The following is a 16,368-nucleotide window of genomic DNA, read 5'->3' as shown; positions in this document are numbered from 1 at the left end:
GCCGGGCGAGGTGGCGGGCGCCTATAGTCCCAGCTACTCGGGAGGCTGAGGCAGGAGAATGGCGTGAACCCGGGAGGCGGAGCTTGCAGTGAGCCGACATTGCGCCACTGCACTCCAGCGTGGGCAACAGAGCGAGACTCCGACTCAAAAAAAAAAAAAAAAAAAAAAGGTTCATCAGAATTTACAAGCTTACTGTCCCCAGTTTCATCAGGGTCCTCCCACATGTCCCCATTCCAAGTTGCAGGGTCCCATTCTTTTCCAATCAATGACCTCACTTTAACAGTATACACCTGGTGAGGCTGTGCATCTGCCTTTCACTGCAGGTCAGTCACGCACGTGCTAAGAGCTTATGTCTGTTTTTCTACAATTTCAGCTCTTTCTCTACAGGAGATAAGACTCTCATTCAGGGCAATCTTAGAAGATTTGAGGCTCAGGATCTGTTTCTGAAGCTGGTAGTTAGAATCCCTGAGTTCATCATTTTCTTTCATCACTTTGTCCAGTGAACTTAGGAGCAACCAACCAACTTAATTATGCTCCTTGGTCCTCCACATATAGTTAAAGGTACTATGCATAGAGTCACTAAACTCAAGCAACCAACCAACTTCATTATGTTCCTTGGTCCTCCACATATAGTTAAAGGTATTATGCATAGAGTCACTAAACTCCTTGCCTCTCAGGGGCATCAAATACATTTACTTTGCATAACTCTCTAAACAGTTCATGCCAACGAGTATCAGTGTTCTCCATACTATTAGAAGTAGCATCCTTACCATTATGGAGTCTAATCATATTAAGCAACCAACTCCAGAAACCCTAAAACCAATGAAAAAACTCCATCGTTAATATTCTGTTCCTCTAGAACCACTCCTGGTACCAAAATCTGTATTTGTCAGGGTTCTCCAGAGGGACAGATCTAACAGGATTTTATACATATATATATGGAAGTTTATTAAGTAGTATCAACTCACACAATCACAAGGTCCCACAATAGGCCGTCTGCAAGCTGAGGAGCAAGGAAGCCAGTCCAAGTCCCAAAACTGAAGAACTTGGAGTCTGATGTTCGAGGGCAGGAAGCATCCAGCACGGGAGAAAGATTTAGGCTGGGAGGCTAAGCCAGTCTAGTCTTTTCATGTTTTTCTGCCTGCTTTATGTTCTGGCCACACTGGCAGCTGATTAGATGGTGCCCAACCAGATTGAGGGTGGGTCTGTCTTTCCCAGCCCACTAACTGAAATGTTAATCTCCTTTGGCAACACCCTCACAGACACACCCAGGACCAATACTTTGCATCCTTCAATCCAATAACCTTGACACCCATTATTGACCATCACAATGCCCACCAGTGGTGGACTGGATAAAGAAAATGTGGTACATATACACCATGGAATACTATGCAGCCATGAAAACAAAGGAGATCATGTCCTTTGCACCAACATGGATAGAGCTGGAGGCCACTATCCTATGTGAATTAACACAGGTCCTAAGTGAATTAATGCAGGAGGAGAAAACCAAATATCACATGTTCTCTAAGTCAGAGCGAAACACTGGGTACACACAGAAACAAAGGAACAAGACACATTGGGGCCTACTTCAGTTTGAAGGGTGGGAGGAGGGTGAGAATCGAAAAACTTCCTGTTGAGTACTATGCTTATTACCTGGGTGACAAAATAATCTGTACAGCCAAACCTCATGACATACAATTTACCCATGCTAACGAATCTGCATATGTACCCCCAAACCTAAAATAAAAGTCAGAGAAAACATTTTTTAACCAGAACTTAAGATTATTTCAAATTCTCCATTCACCTTATATAAAGAAAGCTATTCATTTGCTTTAACCATAGCTTTAAAAACAGATTACTAGGCCAGATGTGGCAAAAAAATTAAATATTTCAAAACCTGAAAAATCAGATCATATAGTGGGTTTGCACTTCTGGTTGGCAGAATGGGTCAGTAAAGCCAGTTATTTCTGCTGATCAACTAGACAAGTAGAACAAAATACACAAACATCTCCTTGAAGGTACTGAAGAACTGCAAAACACTGAAGACTTACCAGGCCAGGCACTGGTGAAATACAGAGACCAAGACAGCCCTGCATTCGGCAATTCTGGAAGAAGTGACTAAAAAGTGCTTTTGACAGTCTCTTGTGGGTAAGTAAACAGAGATTGCAGCCCAGAGTCTAAAGCGATCTGGGTTGGGAGAGGATCAGGTGAATGGGTGAACCCATGTCAATTTGGGTTAAGACCTCAAAGGGCTGCAACCTACAAGAATGAAATAGAAGTGGCTGGGGACAGTGGCTCACGCCTATAATTCTAGCACTTTGGGAGGCCAAGGCAGGTGGATCACCTGAGGTCAGGAGTTTGAGACCAGCCTGGCCAACGAAACTCTGTCTCTACTAAAAATACAAAAATTAGCCAGGCGTGGTGGCAGGTGCATGTAATCCCAGCTACTTGGGAGGCTGAGGCAGGAGAATAGCTTGAACCTGGGAGGCAGAGGTTGCAGTGAGCCTAGATCAGGAGATGGACAGGTTATCCAACAGACACATTTAATCTGAGAGTTGAGAGAGCAATAGGAGTAAAAATTATCCAAGCCAAAGTAGAAATTGGAGAAGGAGAAAAGCGTTTTAGAGACACTAGCTACCTATGTAAAGGCTGGAGGCAATCTGAAAAACTGGTGCACTGATAGGATAGGGGTATGAAAATATGAGTAGTTGACTATAACAAGAGCATAGTTAGCAAGACAGTTAAGAGTTGTTAAGAGATGAAGCTGAACCTGGATGGAAAGAGGTGGTCAATGTAAGAGAAGTTCAAAATGTAAAATTATTAAGACTGTAAAATTAGACCAGGCACCGTGGCTCACACCTGTAATCCCAGTATTTTGGGAGGCCAAGGCGGGTGGATCACTTGAGGTCAGGAGTTCAAGACCACCCTGGCCAACATGGTGAAACCCCATCTCTACTAAAAATACAAAAAACTGACTGGGTGTGGTGGCTCACGCCTGTAATCTCAGCAGTTTGGGAGGCCAAGGCGGGCCGATCACGAGGTCAAGAGTTCGAGACCAGCCTGGCCAACATGGTGAAACCCCGTCTCTATTAAAAATACAAAAACTAGCTGGGTGTGGTGGCAGGCACCTATAATCCCAGCTACTTGGGAGGCTGAGGCAGGAGAGTCCGCTTGACATCAGAAGACGGAGGTTGCGGTGAGTGAGCTGATTATGTGCCACTGCACTCCAGCCTGGGCTCCATCTCGGGGGTAAAAAAAAAAAACTAGCCAGGTATGGTGGCAGGCACCTGTAATCCCAGCTACTCAGGAGGCTGAGGCAGGAGAATTGCTTGAACCCAGGAGAAGGAGGTTGCAGTGAGTCGCGATCACGTCATTGCACTCCAGCCTGGGTGACAAGAATGAAACTCCATCAAAAAAAAAAGACTGTAAAATTAGAGCTACAGTAGAGACAAAGATGGCTTCCCTGTCTATCTCTGGTGGCTGAAATGACCATACTAGCTTACTTTTGAGATTCAAGCCAAACATGATCTAATTCTCATTGTATTTACTTTCATAAAGTACTTGGGTTGTCTTACCAAAACCAGATCCTAACCCTTTCCTGCTGAAAACCCTTTTCCTGTATAGATTGAATATCTCTTATTCAAAATGCTTAGGGCTGGGTGCAGTAGCTCATGCCTGTAATCCCAGCACTTTGGGAGATCAAGGCAGGAGGATTACTTGAGCCCAGGAGATCAACACCAGTCTGGGCAACATAGCAAGACTCCATCCCAAAAAAAAAAAAAAAAAAAAGTTTTTTAATTTGTTGATCATGGTGGCACATGCCTGTAGTTCCAGCTATTCAAGGGACTAAGGTGAGAGGATCACTTGAGAACAGGATGTCAAGGGTGCAGTAAGCCATGATAGCACCACTACATTCCAGCCTGGGTGACAGAATAAGATCCTGTCTCAAAAAAAGAAAAAAATGCTTGGGACCAGAAGTGTTTCAGATTTTGAATTTTGTTGGATTTTGAAATATGTGCATTATACTTACCACTTGAGCATCCCCAAGCTAAAAATCCAAAATCAGAAATGCTCCAACGAGCTCAACATCTAAAATCAGAAATGCTCCAATGAGCATTTCCTTTGAGCATCGTGTTAGCACTCATTAACAGATCTTGGAGCATTTTGGATTTCAGATTTTCAAATTAGAGGTACTCAACTTGTAGTTATAATAAAACCTTAAATGTCCATAAAACACAGCCTGTAAGGATTTGGCTCTCACCTGCCCATCATCATCTTCTCGTATCACTTTCCTTCTCACTCAAAACCCTTAAACACTGCTTTCTTCAATGCTACAAAATGTTACAGATATTGGCCTCCTCAGGGTGTCATATATGATGTTCTTTCTCCCTAAAATTTTCGGTTTTTCCCCCCACTCGTCATCTATTTATCTTTCAGGTTAACTTAAATATCATGTTAGCAAACATAACTTCTGTGACTCTCTCCTCCCCCAATTTAAGTTAGGACCCATGGTTATTTTCCATACCCTATTTATGATTACGTATTTAAGGCTACATGTTTGTCTATCTCCTCTTCTAGAGCAAGTTAGGGCACTGACTTTGTCTTTTTGGTTCCTCAGTATACATCCAGTTCCTAGCACAGTGTACAGTGGTGTACAGTAAGTGCCCAAACATGATCAAATATTGAATGAATCACTCAATGCACAGGAAGGAGAGCAGGTTTGAGGAGAGAAAAGTTTCAGGTTTGGATTTTTAAATCCGAAGTGTCTATACAATATCCAAGAGGAAATGTTAAGCAAATACACATAATTAACTGGATTTCAGGAGAAAGATATGGGACAGGGTGATTGATATGAGGGTAAACAAGTATATGGTAACTGAAGTTATTCACACAAATGAGAATATAAAGAAAGAATACATTTTACAACAGAAAAAAAAGAAAGGCTAAGACTAAGAAAGAACTATCAAATTCATAGCAGGGAAATAAGAAGCAGCCAAACCACAGTGTGTGATACTATGGCAAAGGTGATTTCAAACAGAGTTAAAAAGTGTTGAATATGCTGGGCACAGTGGCTCATGCCTGTAGTCCAAAGCTTTGGGAAGCCAAGGTGGGAAAATCACTTGAGCCCAGGAGTTTGAGGCTTCAGTGAGCTATGATTGTGCCACTGCACTCCAGCCTGGGCGATACAGTGAGACACTATCTCAAAAAATAAAAATAAAAATAAAATAGTTCACATACTACAAAAAGATAAGGTTCAATAAGTAAAAGGAAAAATAGCAGGGTCCTATGGAGAAGAAAGAAGTAGAAATCTCAGTGATGTCAAGTCAAGGTGTGGTGGGAACCGTAGAATAAGGAAGCTCAGCTGATTGAAGGCTGACATCACGCATAACATTAGAGATGTGACTCCCCCAACTCTTGAACCTACCAAAGTATCATATTGTATGTCTGTGTTTATGCATGTGTGCATAAACTATAAATAGGTTCCATTTAAAACAGCACTTGATTTATAAGTGTTCTGAGCACATTTAAGGTAGGGTAGGCTAAGCTATGATATTCAGGTTAGGTAGATTAAATGCATTTTCAATTTACAGGACTTTCAATTTACAATGGGTTTATAAGGAGGTAACCCCATTGTTAAGTCCAAGAGCATCTGTATATTAAATAAGGTGTTTTTAAAAAGAAACATACATAAAATAAGTTAGACTGAGAGGCTGACAAAAATGTTATGACCAGAGGCCCACAGGAACTTAACTCTGAATTTCCCCTAGTTCAGTATTCATTAATACAGTGTTCACAGTGCCTTTATAGAACAAAACTACTCCAAACAAGAACAAACTGTACCTTGAATGTGACACCTTTATGAGTGTAAAATTAACGAGACAGGGCAACAGAGTTCATTCATCAAAATAAGTTACCATTTTCCAACATACAGTATTATTGTATAAGAGTACTCAGTAACTTGAGTGTCAAACAGTTCGGAACACTAAGTGCTAAAGTTCTATGGAAAAGATTCCTATAGCTCAATATTCTTCCCCAGCTAGGAGGGTAAAGCTGTCTTTTGCCATAATTTGGAGCACATGAAGGCAGGCATCAGAAGTCGAAATACAAAGCCACCAGAGTTTGAGAAGGAAAAAGTAAGTTCAAAATTGGCAGCAAAAGCAAGGTCTCACTGAATACAAGAAATCAGAAGATTGAGCCTGTGTCCCAATGGGAGTTCACGTAAAGGGCCTAGGAGCAGGTTTGCAACCAGTGAACAGCGAAGGTAGATCTTAAGAAACTGCTAAGATTTTGATTAGCCACTGTGCTCACACCTTTACATTTCAGGGGTATCACCAACCTTTTTCATGCTCTCACTCTGAAAAATTATTTTATCCAATTGTGATGGTTAATTTTGCGTCAATTTGGCTAGGCCACAGCTCCCAGGTATCTGGTCAAATACTATTTAGGTGTTTCTGTGAAGATTGTAAGAGATTAACATTTAAATCTGTAGGCCTTGAGTAAAGAAGATAATACTTCAAAGTGTAGGTGGACCTCATCCATTCAGTCAGAGGCTTTAAAGACTGGCTTTAGCAAAAAGGGAATTCTGACGGAAGACTGTCCTCAGACTGGGACTCCAACTCCTTCCTGTGTCTTCCTGCCTACCAGCCTGTCCTGCAGATTTCTGACCTGCCAGCTTCCACAACCATGAGCCAATTCCTTAAAATAAACCAATCTCTCTCTCTCCATATATAAATGTGTATATATACACATCCTATTTTTTCTGTTTCTATGGAGAACATCGACTAATACATCAATATAAATTTTGAGATAGAGATGTAAAAATACTAAAGTAACAAAACATTAGCCCTCTAAGACCTGTAAGCTAAACAAGGAAGGAGTCTATTTGGGGTATACTGACCTCACACAATAACTGGCACATCACAGGAATTCAGTATTTGTTGAATGAATGAATATTAGCAACCTTGTATATCCTCAAACAATAACTTCTATTTATTGACTATTGTTTCAGGTACTATGTTGAGAGGTACTTTATCTTTCTTTCTTCAATGTTTTATTCCCACAACATCCCTTCAAGACAGCAATTTTAAGTCCCCATTACAGAGATAAGAAAACCAAGGCTCAGAGTTGAACTATGTTGCCCGTGATAACAGCATAATCAACAGCTAAGACAGTTCAAAGATGTGTATGATTCTTCAAACCTCACAGAAGACTAAGAGAACATAAAATAGGAGATGTACCGACTCTTCACCTTCTGAAGTGTAGTCATTTAAAGAGGCAAAGATAAGAAATGGTTGTACTTCTTACAGCAAATTGTGAAGTATGGCATGGCAGTACTAACAGAACATAAAAACCATTTAGCTAAACTTATCTTACCTTGCAGCTCCACATCTAATCTTTTAAGGGTGATGTCACTAGATACATTCACTCCCATACAGTAACGCTTAATGTCACTCCTTGAGTCACTAAGTCTGACCTTTCACAGCAGTTCTCAGTAAATTTTCATCAGCTTTCACGATGTTTAGAAAATAATATGCACACATATTACCAAGCACAAATAAATGTTTTATTTAACACTTAAGCAGAACATTTTTCACTATACATCTATATAATGCACAGTACTAAAAAAGTGCAAAATATTCATCATAAACAAGAGGAAAGTGAATACCACAATGGTTGCATCACTCAACTAGGTAATCTTGCTCTCGTTAACAAAAACACAGCTTTTTCTGAAAGTTTTTTGGACGTTAACAGCTGTTCAACATCTTCTTCCATCTAATTATTTCTGAACTGCTTCAGGTTGCCTAGCACGTACGCAGCTGGTGTTAAGAAGGTCGTAAAAAACACCACAAGTCCAACAGCCATTTCCTGGAAGAGAAGATGAAATGCGCTGCTGAGTATGGCTTCCTGGACCAGTGACTTGCCACCTAACAAAAAGTGCTTTAAAAAACATTTTGATCAACTAGACCGTTGTCCTAGAAACAGGAAATCTAAAATGCTGAAATCTAAAATGCTGAAAATCGATTCATGGATCACCTGATTTTTTTTTCAACGGTTCTCCGGTTCCAACCTTCGCACTGTGGAATTTCGATGCGGCCCAGGATTTCCACCATTTTATCGAAAATGTTAAATCTTGGCAGTGCCCAGAACGTCCGAGGATGGTAAACCGTTCCTCCACGAAACCATAGCCCCGCCCCCGAGCCAGGTGCCGGTAAAGGGTAACAACCAAGGAGGCCCAATCCCCGCGCGGCCCTCAGGGTCCCGGGCTTTCCGCCCCTGCGCCTGACGACAGCATCCTCCCTGCGACCCTCTCCCAGGAACCTCCCCCAACGGCGGCCAAGCCACAGGAGCCTCCCACGCGAGGCCCGCAAGCCCTGTCCTCCCTTCTTCCCACCCGTCGGGGCGCCCTGCCTGGGCCACGCGCTTCCCGCCCGCCCTGTCCGCGCCGCCATGATGGCTGGGTCTCAACTCACGGCGGCGGAAAGGGGCCGCTGGCGCGCGGGCTCAGAGTGGGCGAAGCGGGGAGCCGGCTGCAGGCCAAGCAGGGCCACGTCGCGGTAGTGGCGGCGGACAGGACAGCGCCCACGCAGGAGAGGCATGTCGCTTCAGGTAAGACAAAGTCAGGCGAAGACAGCACCAGTCAGGTGCTGCCAAGTAGCGCGAGTTCCAGTGAGCGTGAGGCAGCTGGTTTGCGCAGGCGCCCCAGCCACGAGAGGGCGCTCTGCCTTCGCCCCTACCCCGCCCCTTCCGCCCAGCACCCCCTGCTCTGCCCCACCTCTTCCGCTCACCACTCTTTGTGCTGCACTGCTTTTTCCAGTCAGCACTCTGTGCTCTGCCACACCTCTTCTGCTCAGCACCCCCTGTTCTACCCCACTTTTTCTGCCCAGCACCCCCTGCTCTGCCCCACCCCTTCTGCTCAGCACCACTTGCTCTGCACCGCCCCTTCCACCCTGCAAACCCTGCTCTGCTCTACTCTCTCCGTTCAGCACACCCTGCTCTGCCCCGCCTTTTCCACTCAGCGCCCCCTGCAACCTCCCAGCCCTCATTCACCTCACTTTCCACCCACGTGTCCTATCCTCTCCTAAACTCACCTGCCACCCTCCCCTGGGTCCCAACCCCACCTCACACTAAGTATCTCTTTTCTGCTGGGTAAGCTGAGGGACTTGGCACCCCTACTCCTTCCCTTTGTCTTCCTCTCTACCTATACTTTATATACCTCTTAAAATGCCCTGGCATTGGCAGAGTTTATAGCACACTGTTCTCTAATGCAAATTAAATCTTCCATAAATTGTCTGTAGGTTAATTCTTAACACTGAAAACCAAGAACAAATTTCTGCAGTCTGCTGATGATATAAAAAATATTCATGGCAGGGTCAAATGAGTGTTTGGACCCAGTAGAAAAGGTGATGTAATTATCTGTCACTAAGGCTAATTTTCTTATTCTTTGGTAGAGATGGGTCTCACTGTGTCACCCAGGCTGATGTCAAACTCCTGGGCTCAAGCTATGCTCTTGTCTCAGCCTCCCAAAGTACTGGGATTACAGGCATGATGCACTGTGCCCAGACTCTCTTGAGGGAAAAGTAAATATACTGTGATTTTTAAATTTAGTACTGTAATAAAACTTTATCCACTACAATGATTCTGTGTCTTCACATTATTCCTTTTGGGGGCCTATTGCGCAAGTAACACTCTAGGGTTTCTTTGAATTGCTGTGTTTCTGCAGCTGGTATCTTCCTCTTCCTTAGATTTCTTTTCATTTTGCTGTAGTACATCCTTAAGCAGTTCTTTCAGGAAGGGTTTGTAGGTGATAAAGTTCCTCAGTCCTTGGAAATCAAAATATATATATTTTGATTTCCAGTTAAATGCTAATTTGAATGGTTGTAGAACTCTGGGCTCAAAATCATTGTCCTTCAGAGATTTTCAAAAGGCATTGTTCCTTTCTTTTCCAGCACCTAGTGAGCTGATAAGAAATAAAATGCCAATATAGTTGTCATTCCTTGGAGTGCCCTCTTTTTCCTTTTGGGAATCTTTTAAGCATTCCTTTTTGTCCTTGGAATTGTGAAGTTCCTCCAGGATACTGTTAGATATGGGTATTTTTCCATTCATATGGATTAGCAGTGGTAAGACCTTTCTATCTGAAGTCATGGTTCTTTGACTCTGGGAGCACTATTCCTGTTTATTTGCTTCTCTCTGTTTTCTGTGTTCTCAACCTAAAATTCTTATTGATGGACATTGGCACTTCTTAGCGGGTCACCTCTGTCTTTCAACCTTTTTCTCACTCATCAACGTTTTGTCCCTTGTTTTACATTTTGCAAGATTTCCTTGACTTTTTCTTCTAGCCCATGCTTTTTTATTTTAGAATTATAGTTTTAAAACATACTATTTCTTGCTTTTACAGTCACCTGTTAGTATTTTATAGATGCTATCACTTTAGATTTCTTTCACAATATTAATCTGAACTTTTAAAAAGTTATCTCTATTCCATGAACTATCTGTGTTTCTTCTAGGGTACATTTTTTTTTATTCATTTTGAACCTACTAGTTTTATTCAAACATCTTATGATCCTTGGTTGTCCTTTCATGCTTATGAATATTAAGAAGCAGGTCAGTTACTTTTGTTCCTTTCTGTTACTTTCTCAATCTGTTCAGGCTGTTAGAATACAACAGACTGGGTGACTTATAAAGGACAGAAATGTATTTCTTACAGTTCTGGATGCTAGAAATTCAAAATCAATGTGCTGGTAGATTTCATGTCCAGTGAGGGCCCACTTCCTTGTTCTGGTTGTGTCTTCATATGATGGAAGCAACAAGGTAGCTCTCTGGGGCCTCTTTTATAAGGGCACTAATCATATTCATGAGGGCTGTGTTATGATCTAATTGTTTCCCAAAGGCCCCACCTCCTAACTCTGGGGCATGTCTCACCATATTGGCTGGGCTGATATTGAACTCCTGGCCTCAAGCAATCCAGCTGCCTCAGCCTCCCAAAATGTTAGGATTACGGGAGTTAACCACCATGCCCAGCCCATGTTACATTTCCACTGGGCAACTGTGCTCTGGAATCTTACCCTAACCAATCAAGGACCTGCATGAACCATGGTTAGCCACCTCCCTAACCTCATCTCCTTGTTCTCAGTCTTCCCTTGGCTTATCCTGCCCAGTCACACCAGGTAAACTCTAATTTTGCCTTAGATATCCCCAGATAATAATTTGAGCACCTCTAGGTTACATGAGTCCTGTAAGAAATGATTTAGTGCAACATTGCTCTGTTTCCTGACCACAGCTGTTACACTACTTGACTCAAATATTGGACCAAAGAGAGGGTTGGGACCCAGTCTGTTGGTTGGGATAGATGTTGTAACTTGGGAGCCATGTTTTTTTTCTACCTAGCAAGAAAGCCCTTCCACAGTGAGTTAATAATGCAGCCAAGCTGCTCAAAGAACCAGACATAAGAGCCAGAGGGAACATCCCACCTGTGTTCAAAGCCCTGGTTCTCCCTATTCTGAAGTTAGGACACTTTCCTCTCCTTGAGTTCTGGGCCTCTCTTTATATGCTTTATGATAAATCCTGCTTTGGGCTTAAACTAGGTGGTGCTGGATTTCTATTGCTAACAACAAAAGAGCTTTAAGAAAGACAATATTAGTCAAGCCTTTTTTCTTCGAGTAATACCCCATTTTTAATTTTTACAAAGCAACAAAAATTCTGAAGTAAAGTGAGAAAGAGCTCAATAATAGGCAAGCTTGACTGGTTTAATCCTAATCTTGAGAAGTTTAGAATAGAGTGCAGTTCAAGTGAGATTTAAGCATTTTAAGTCTTTCTCTGGGACAAAAGCCTTAAAACACTTTTGACAGTGGCAACTCCAAATTCAGCCACAACACAATTAAGCTCCCCACCACCCACCCCCACCCCAGGAGACAGCTCTTTTAGATGCTCAAATTACCAATACAAACAGCATGCCTCAGTTTAATTTCTGCAAGTCACAAAAGACTAGCACTGTTAACTCAAATCTCTACAATTTTCAATAAATTGTATAGTGGGCTGGGATTCAATGTATTCTCAGCGACCCACAATGCAAGAACTTCCTTCTGCAGTTATATAAAAGGACTTAATTAGAGCTATAGCCTAGAGATCAGGTTTTCTGAGCTGTATGTACACAATGAATGAGAAAGACACCCTCGCCCACTTGCCCTTTTTTAATGTGATTTTTATAAATGTTCATGCTCTAAATAAACTGGTGTTAAAGTTCTAGAAAATTATATAATGAATTAAGATTGCACTACCTCAGCCCCAAATATCTCGAATTCATTCCTCTCTAGAAAAACATGTTTAATTCTCATTCAAGAACCAAAGGCTTCAGAACAAAAGTCTCTGAAAAATAGGGGAGAAAAAAAGAGCCAAAGGCTTTTGAGGAACAAAGTGCCTCTCTTCGTATTTGCGTCTGTCTTTACAATTGCACAACCTCAGTGATCGAGATACTCAGATAAATAAGCAACAAAAGCAGAAGAGTTGCAAAAGTGGGAAACACATTCAGGTTCTGCAACTGGCAACATCAGTAATACACTTGGATTGTAAGCACAACAGTAATAGAAGATGATATAGGAAGACATGCCCCTTGCTCCCCATTGCCTTCCACCATGATTGTAAGTTTACTGAGGCCTCCCAAGCCATGCGGAACTATGAATCAATTAAATCTCTTTTCCTTATAAATTATCCAGTTTCAGGTAGTTCTTTATAGCAGTGTAAAAACAGACTAATATAGAAAATTGGTAACAGGAGTGGGGTACTGCTATAAAGATACCTAAAAATGTGGAAGTCACTTTGGAACTGGATAATAGGCAGAGGTTGGAAGAGTTTGGAGGGCTCAGAAAAAGACAGGAAGATGTGGGAAAGTTCGGAACGTCCTAGAGATTTGTTGAATGGTTTTGACCAAAATGCTGATAGTATGATATATGGACAATGAAGTCCAGGCTGAGTTAGTCTCAGATGGAGATGAGGAACTTATTGAGAACTAGAACAAAGGCCACTCTTGCTATGCCTTAGCAAAGAGACTGGTGGCATTTTGCCCCTGCCCTAGAGATCTGTGGAACTTTGAACTTGAAAGAGATGACTTAGGGTATCTGGCAGAAGAAATTTCCAAGCAGCAAAGCATTCAAGATTTGACCTAGCTTTTTCTGAAAGCATACAGTCATATGCATTCACAAATGGATGGTCTGAAATTGGAACTTATGCTTAAAACAGAAGCAGAGCATAAAAGTTTGGAAAATTTGCAGCCTAACCATGTGGTAGAAAAGAAAAACCCATTTTGTGGGGAGAAATTCAAGCCACTGGCAATAAAAATTTGCATAAGTAAAGAGAGGCCAAATGTTAATAGCCAAGACAATGAGGAAAATTTCTCCAGGGTATTTCAGAGATCCTCACAGCTGCCCCCCCGATCACAGGCCCAGAGGCCTAGGAGGGAAAAATGGCTTCATGGGCTGGGCCCAGGACCCTGTTTCTCTGTGCAGCCTCAAGACATGGTACCCTGCATCCTAGCCACTCTGGCTCCAGCCATGGCTAAAAAGGATCAAGGTAGAGTTTGGGTCATTGCTTCAGAGGGAACAAGCCCCAAGCCTTGGAAGCTTCCATGTGGTGTTGGTCCCGTGGGTGCACAGAAGACAAGAGTCAAGCTTTGGGAGTCTCCAGCTAAATTTTAGAGGATGTATAAAAACTCTTGGATGTCCAGGCAGAAGTTTGCTGCAGGGGCAGAGCCCTCATGGAGAATCTCTACTATGGCAATACGGAGGGGGAAATGTGAGGTTGGAGCCCCCACACAGAGTCTCTACTAGGGCACTGCCTAGTGAGCTGTGAGAAGAGAGCCACCATTCACCGGAACCCAGAATGGTAGATCCACCAACAGCTTGAACCATGCACCTGGAAAAGCCACAGGCACTCAATGCCAGCCTGTGAAAGCAGTCACGGGGCCTGTATCCTGCAGAGCCACACAGGAACAGCTGGCCAAGGCCTTGGGAGCCCACCTCTTGCATCAGTGCATCCTGGATATGAGACATAGAGTTGAAGGTGATTATTTTCGAGCCTTAAGATTTAATGGCTGCCCTGTTGGGTTAACTGTGGCATGCCCTTGGCAGACAGGAGAGGTTCATTTAGATGGTGGAGGAGGCCTTAGAATTGTATTTTTGGTTTACATTCACTGCAGCCTTGAACTCCTGGATCCAAGCAATCCTTTCACCTCAGCCTCCCAAGTAGGTGGGACCACAGGCATGCATCACCATGCCCAGTTAATTTTTTTTTTGGTAGAGACAGAGTCTCACAATTTTGCCCAGGCTGATGGTCTCAAACTTCTGGGCTCAAGCAATTCTCTTGCCTCAGCCTCCCAAAGTGCTAGGATTGCAGGCATAAGCCACCACACCTGGCACCTTTTCATCTTTTTTTTTTTTTTGAGATGGAGTTTCACTCTTGTTGCCCAGGCTGGAGTGCAGTGGTACGATCTCAGCTCACTGCAACCTCCGCCTCCCAGGTTAAAGCGATTTTCCTGTCTCAGCCTCCCGAGTAGCTGGGATTACAGGCATGCACCACCACGCCCAGCTAATTTTTGTATTTTTAGTAGAGATGGAGTTTCTCCATGTTGATCAGGCTGGTCTCGAACTCCTGACCTCAGGAACTCCCAGTCCACCCACCTCACCCTCCCAAAGTGCTAGAATTACAGGCCTGAGCCACCGTTCCTGGCCACCTTTTCATTTTTAAATTTCACATTCCTCCTCTTCTCCTGAATTACATCCAGATATTCTTCAATGGATTTCTGTTATACTGACATGACATGAAAAGATTGGCAGTTGGGGTCCAAAAGATTAAAGGTCAAATTCCAGCACTATCATTTACTAAGCACATAGCCTCAGGAAAATAACGCATATTTCTCTTAGAACGTGGATATGGAGGTTAAATCAGATAGTAGGTGTATCCATTATTAGATTCAGTGTAGCCTGAAGCTGCATCCTTATGTATTTTAACTTGGGCCTAAAGGTTTCTTGCAGGCCAGATGTGGTGGCTCACACCTGTAATCACAGCACTTTAGGAGGCCGAGATGGGCAGATTGCTTGAGCCCAGGAGATTGAGACCAGCCTGGGCAATATGGCAAAACCCCATCTCTACAAAAAATACAAAAATTAGCCAGGTGTGGTGGTGCACATCTGTAGTCCTAGCTACTCAGGAGGCTGAGTTGGGAGAATCATCTGAGGCTGGGGAGGTCAAGACTGCAGTGAGCTGTGATCATGCCACTGCACACCAGCCTGGGCAACAGAGTGAGTATCTCAAAAAAACCCTATCTCAAAAAAAAAAAAAAGTTTCTCCTACATAGTGAACTGTAACCTGACTGGATGTATAAACAAATTGTAACCTACTTTTGTGCTAATCAGAGTTTTGGCCAATCATAGGTGGCCAAATCTTAAAACCATATTCAAATAAGGCAACTGCCAGGCTGTAACCAACCCAGATGTTTCTGTAGCTGTCATGAGCAGCACAAGGTCAAACATAACCAGGTCCATGCACTTTTGTGTCTTTCTACAAGGTCAAACTTTTTCTGATGCTTATTCAGTCATGAAAGCCATGAGTTAATAGAGTAACCAAACAGGCAATTATTCTTATTACTTCCCGTTCACTCTAGTCAGAGCCATGGGGGCACAGGCTCATCAATCCACAAGTCAGTCAATACTGCAAACATACATAGTGGTATGCTTAATGTGTAAACGTCATAGATTAAAATTTCCACATCAAAGTAAAATTTAACGTCAGGAGAAAAGAAAATAGTAAAAGGGGTTAACAAACCAGTCCAAGGAGAGTGACATGGACAAGCAGAATGTCCTGAGCTAATCCAGCCAGTCATCAACATCTTTCAAGGAAAAGTCTGTGATTTGGGCAGAGCCTTCAAAGGCAAAAGCCAGGTGCTGACCACGAGTAACAGAAAGACAGTATCTGTTAAAATGGCCGTCAACACCTGATCAAGTCCTGCTAAAGTGTTTGAGTCATCTGGTGAGGGCTGATAGTAAAGGGTTACAATCTTATCTGGTTGGGGGTTGTCTGTGAACATCTGTACCTTGTTGGCATTTTGCCTTTTGAAATATATGATGGAGCCGGGTGCGGTGGCTCATGCCTGTAATCCCAGCCCTTTGGGAGGCCAAGGCGGGCAGATCACAAAGTCAGAGATTGAGACCATCCTGGCTAACACAGTGAAACCCCATCTCTACTAAAAATACAAAACAGTAGTCGGGCGCGGTGGCGGGTGCCTGCAGCCCCAGCTACTCGGGAGGCTGAGGCAGGAGAATGGTGTGAACCCAAGAGGCAGAGCTTGCAGTGAGCTGAGATCATGCCACTGCACTCCAG

General features: G+C 43.1%; 2 protein-coding genes across 2 annotated transcripts in view; both read right to left on the bottom strand.

The window, feature by feature from the left end:
- UNC79 (unc-79 homolog, NALCN channel complex subunit) overlaps positions 1 to 16,368 on the bottom strand; it is a 371,443-nt gene that overhangs the window by 349,089 nt on the left and 5,986 nt on the right. The window lies entirely within an intron of this gene.
- On the bottom strand, positions 7,543 to 8,675 carry LOC112628680 (cytochrome c oxidase subunit 8C, mitochondrial). Its single transcript, XM_025391818.1, has 2 exons — positions 8,472 to 8,675; positions 7,543 to 7,866 (listed from the first exon to the last, which is right to left on the bottom strand). The coding sequence occupies exons 1-2, from the start codon at positions 8,595 to 8,597 to the stop codon at positions 7,774 to 7,776; spliced, it is 219 nt and encodes a 72-aa protein (XP_025247603.1). The 5' UTR covers positions 8,598 to 8,675; the 3' UTR covers positions 7,543 to 7,773.

Source organism: Theropithecus gelada, chromosome 7b (genome assembly GCF_003255815.1).
Source record: "Theropithecus gelada isolate Dixy chromosome 7b, Tgel_1.0, whole genome shotgun sequence".
NCBI lineage: Eukaryota > Metazoa > Chordata > Mammalia > Primates > Cercopithecidae > Theropithecus > Theropithecus gelada.
Note: the sequence above shows the minus strand (reverse complement) of the source record. Positions and strands in the feature narration are given on the sequence as shown.

Excerpts from the sequence above, each read along its gene's own strand:
- LOC112628680 (XM_025391818.1), bottom strand. The coding sequence starts at position 8,597 with ATGCCTCTCCTGCGTGGGCGCTGTCCTGTCCGCCGCCACTACCGCGAC. Across the intron at positions 7,867-8,471 it reads AGCGGCCCCTTTCCGCCGCC|GAAATGGCTGTTGGACTTGT; the intron begins GTGAGTTGAGAC and ends CTTCTCTTCCAG.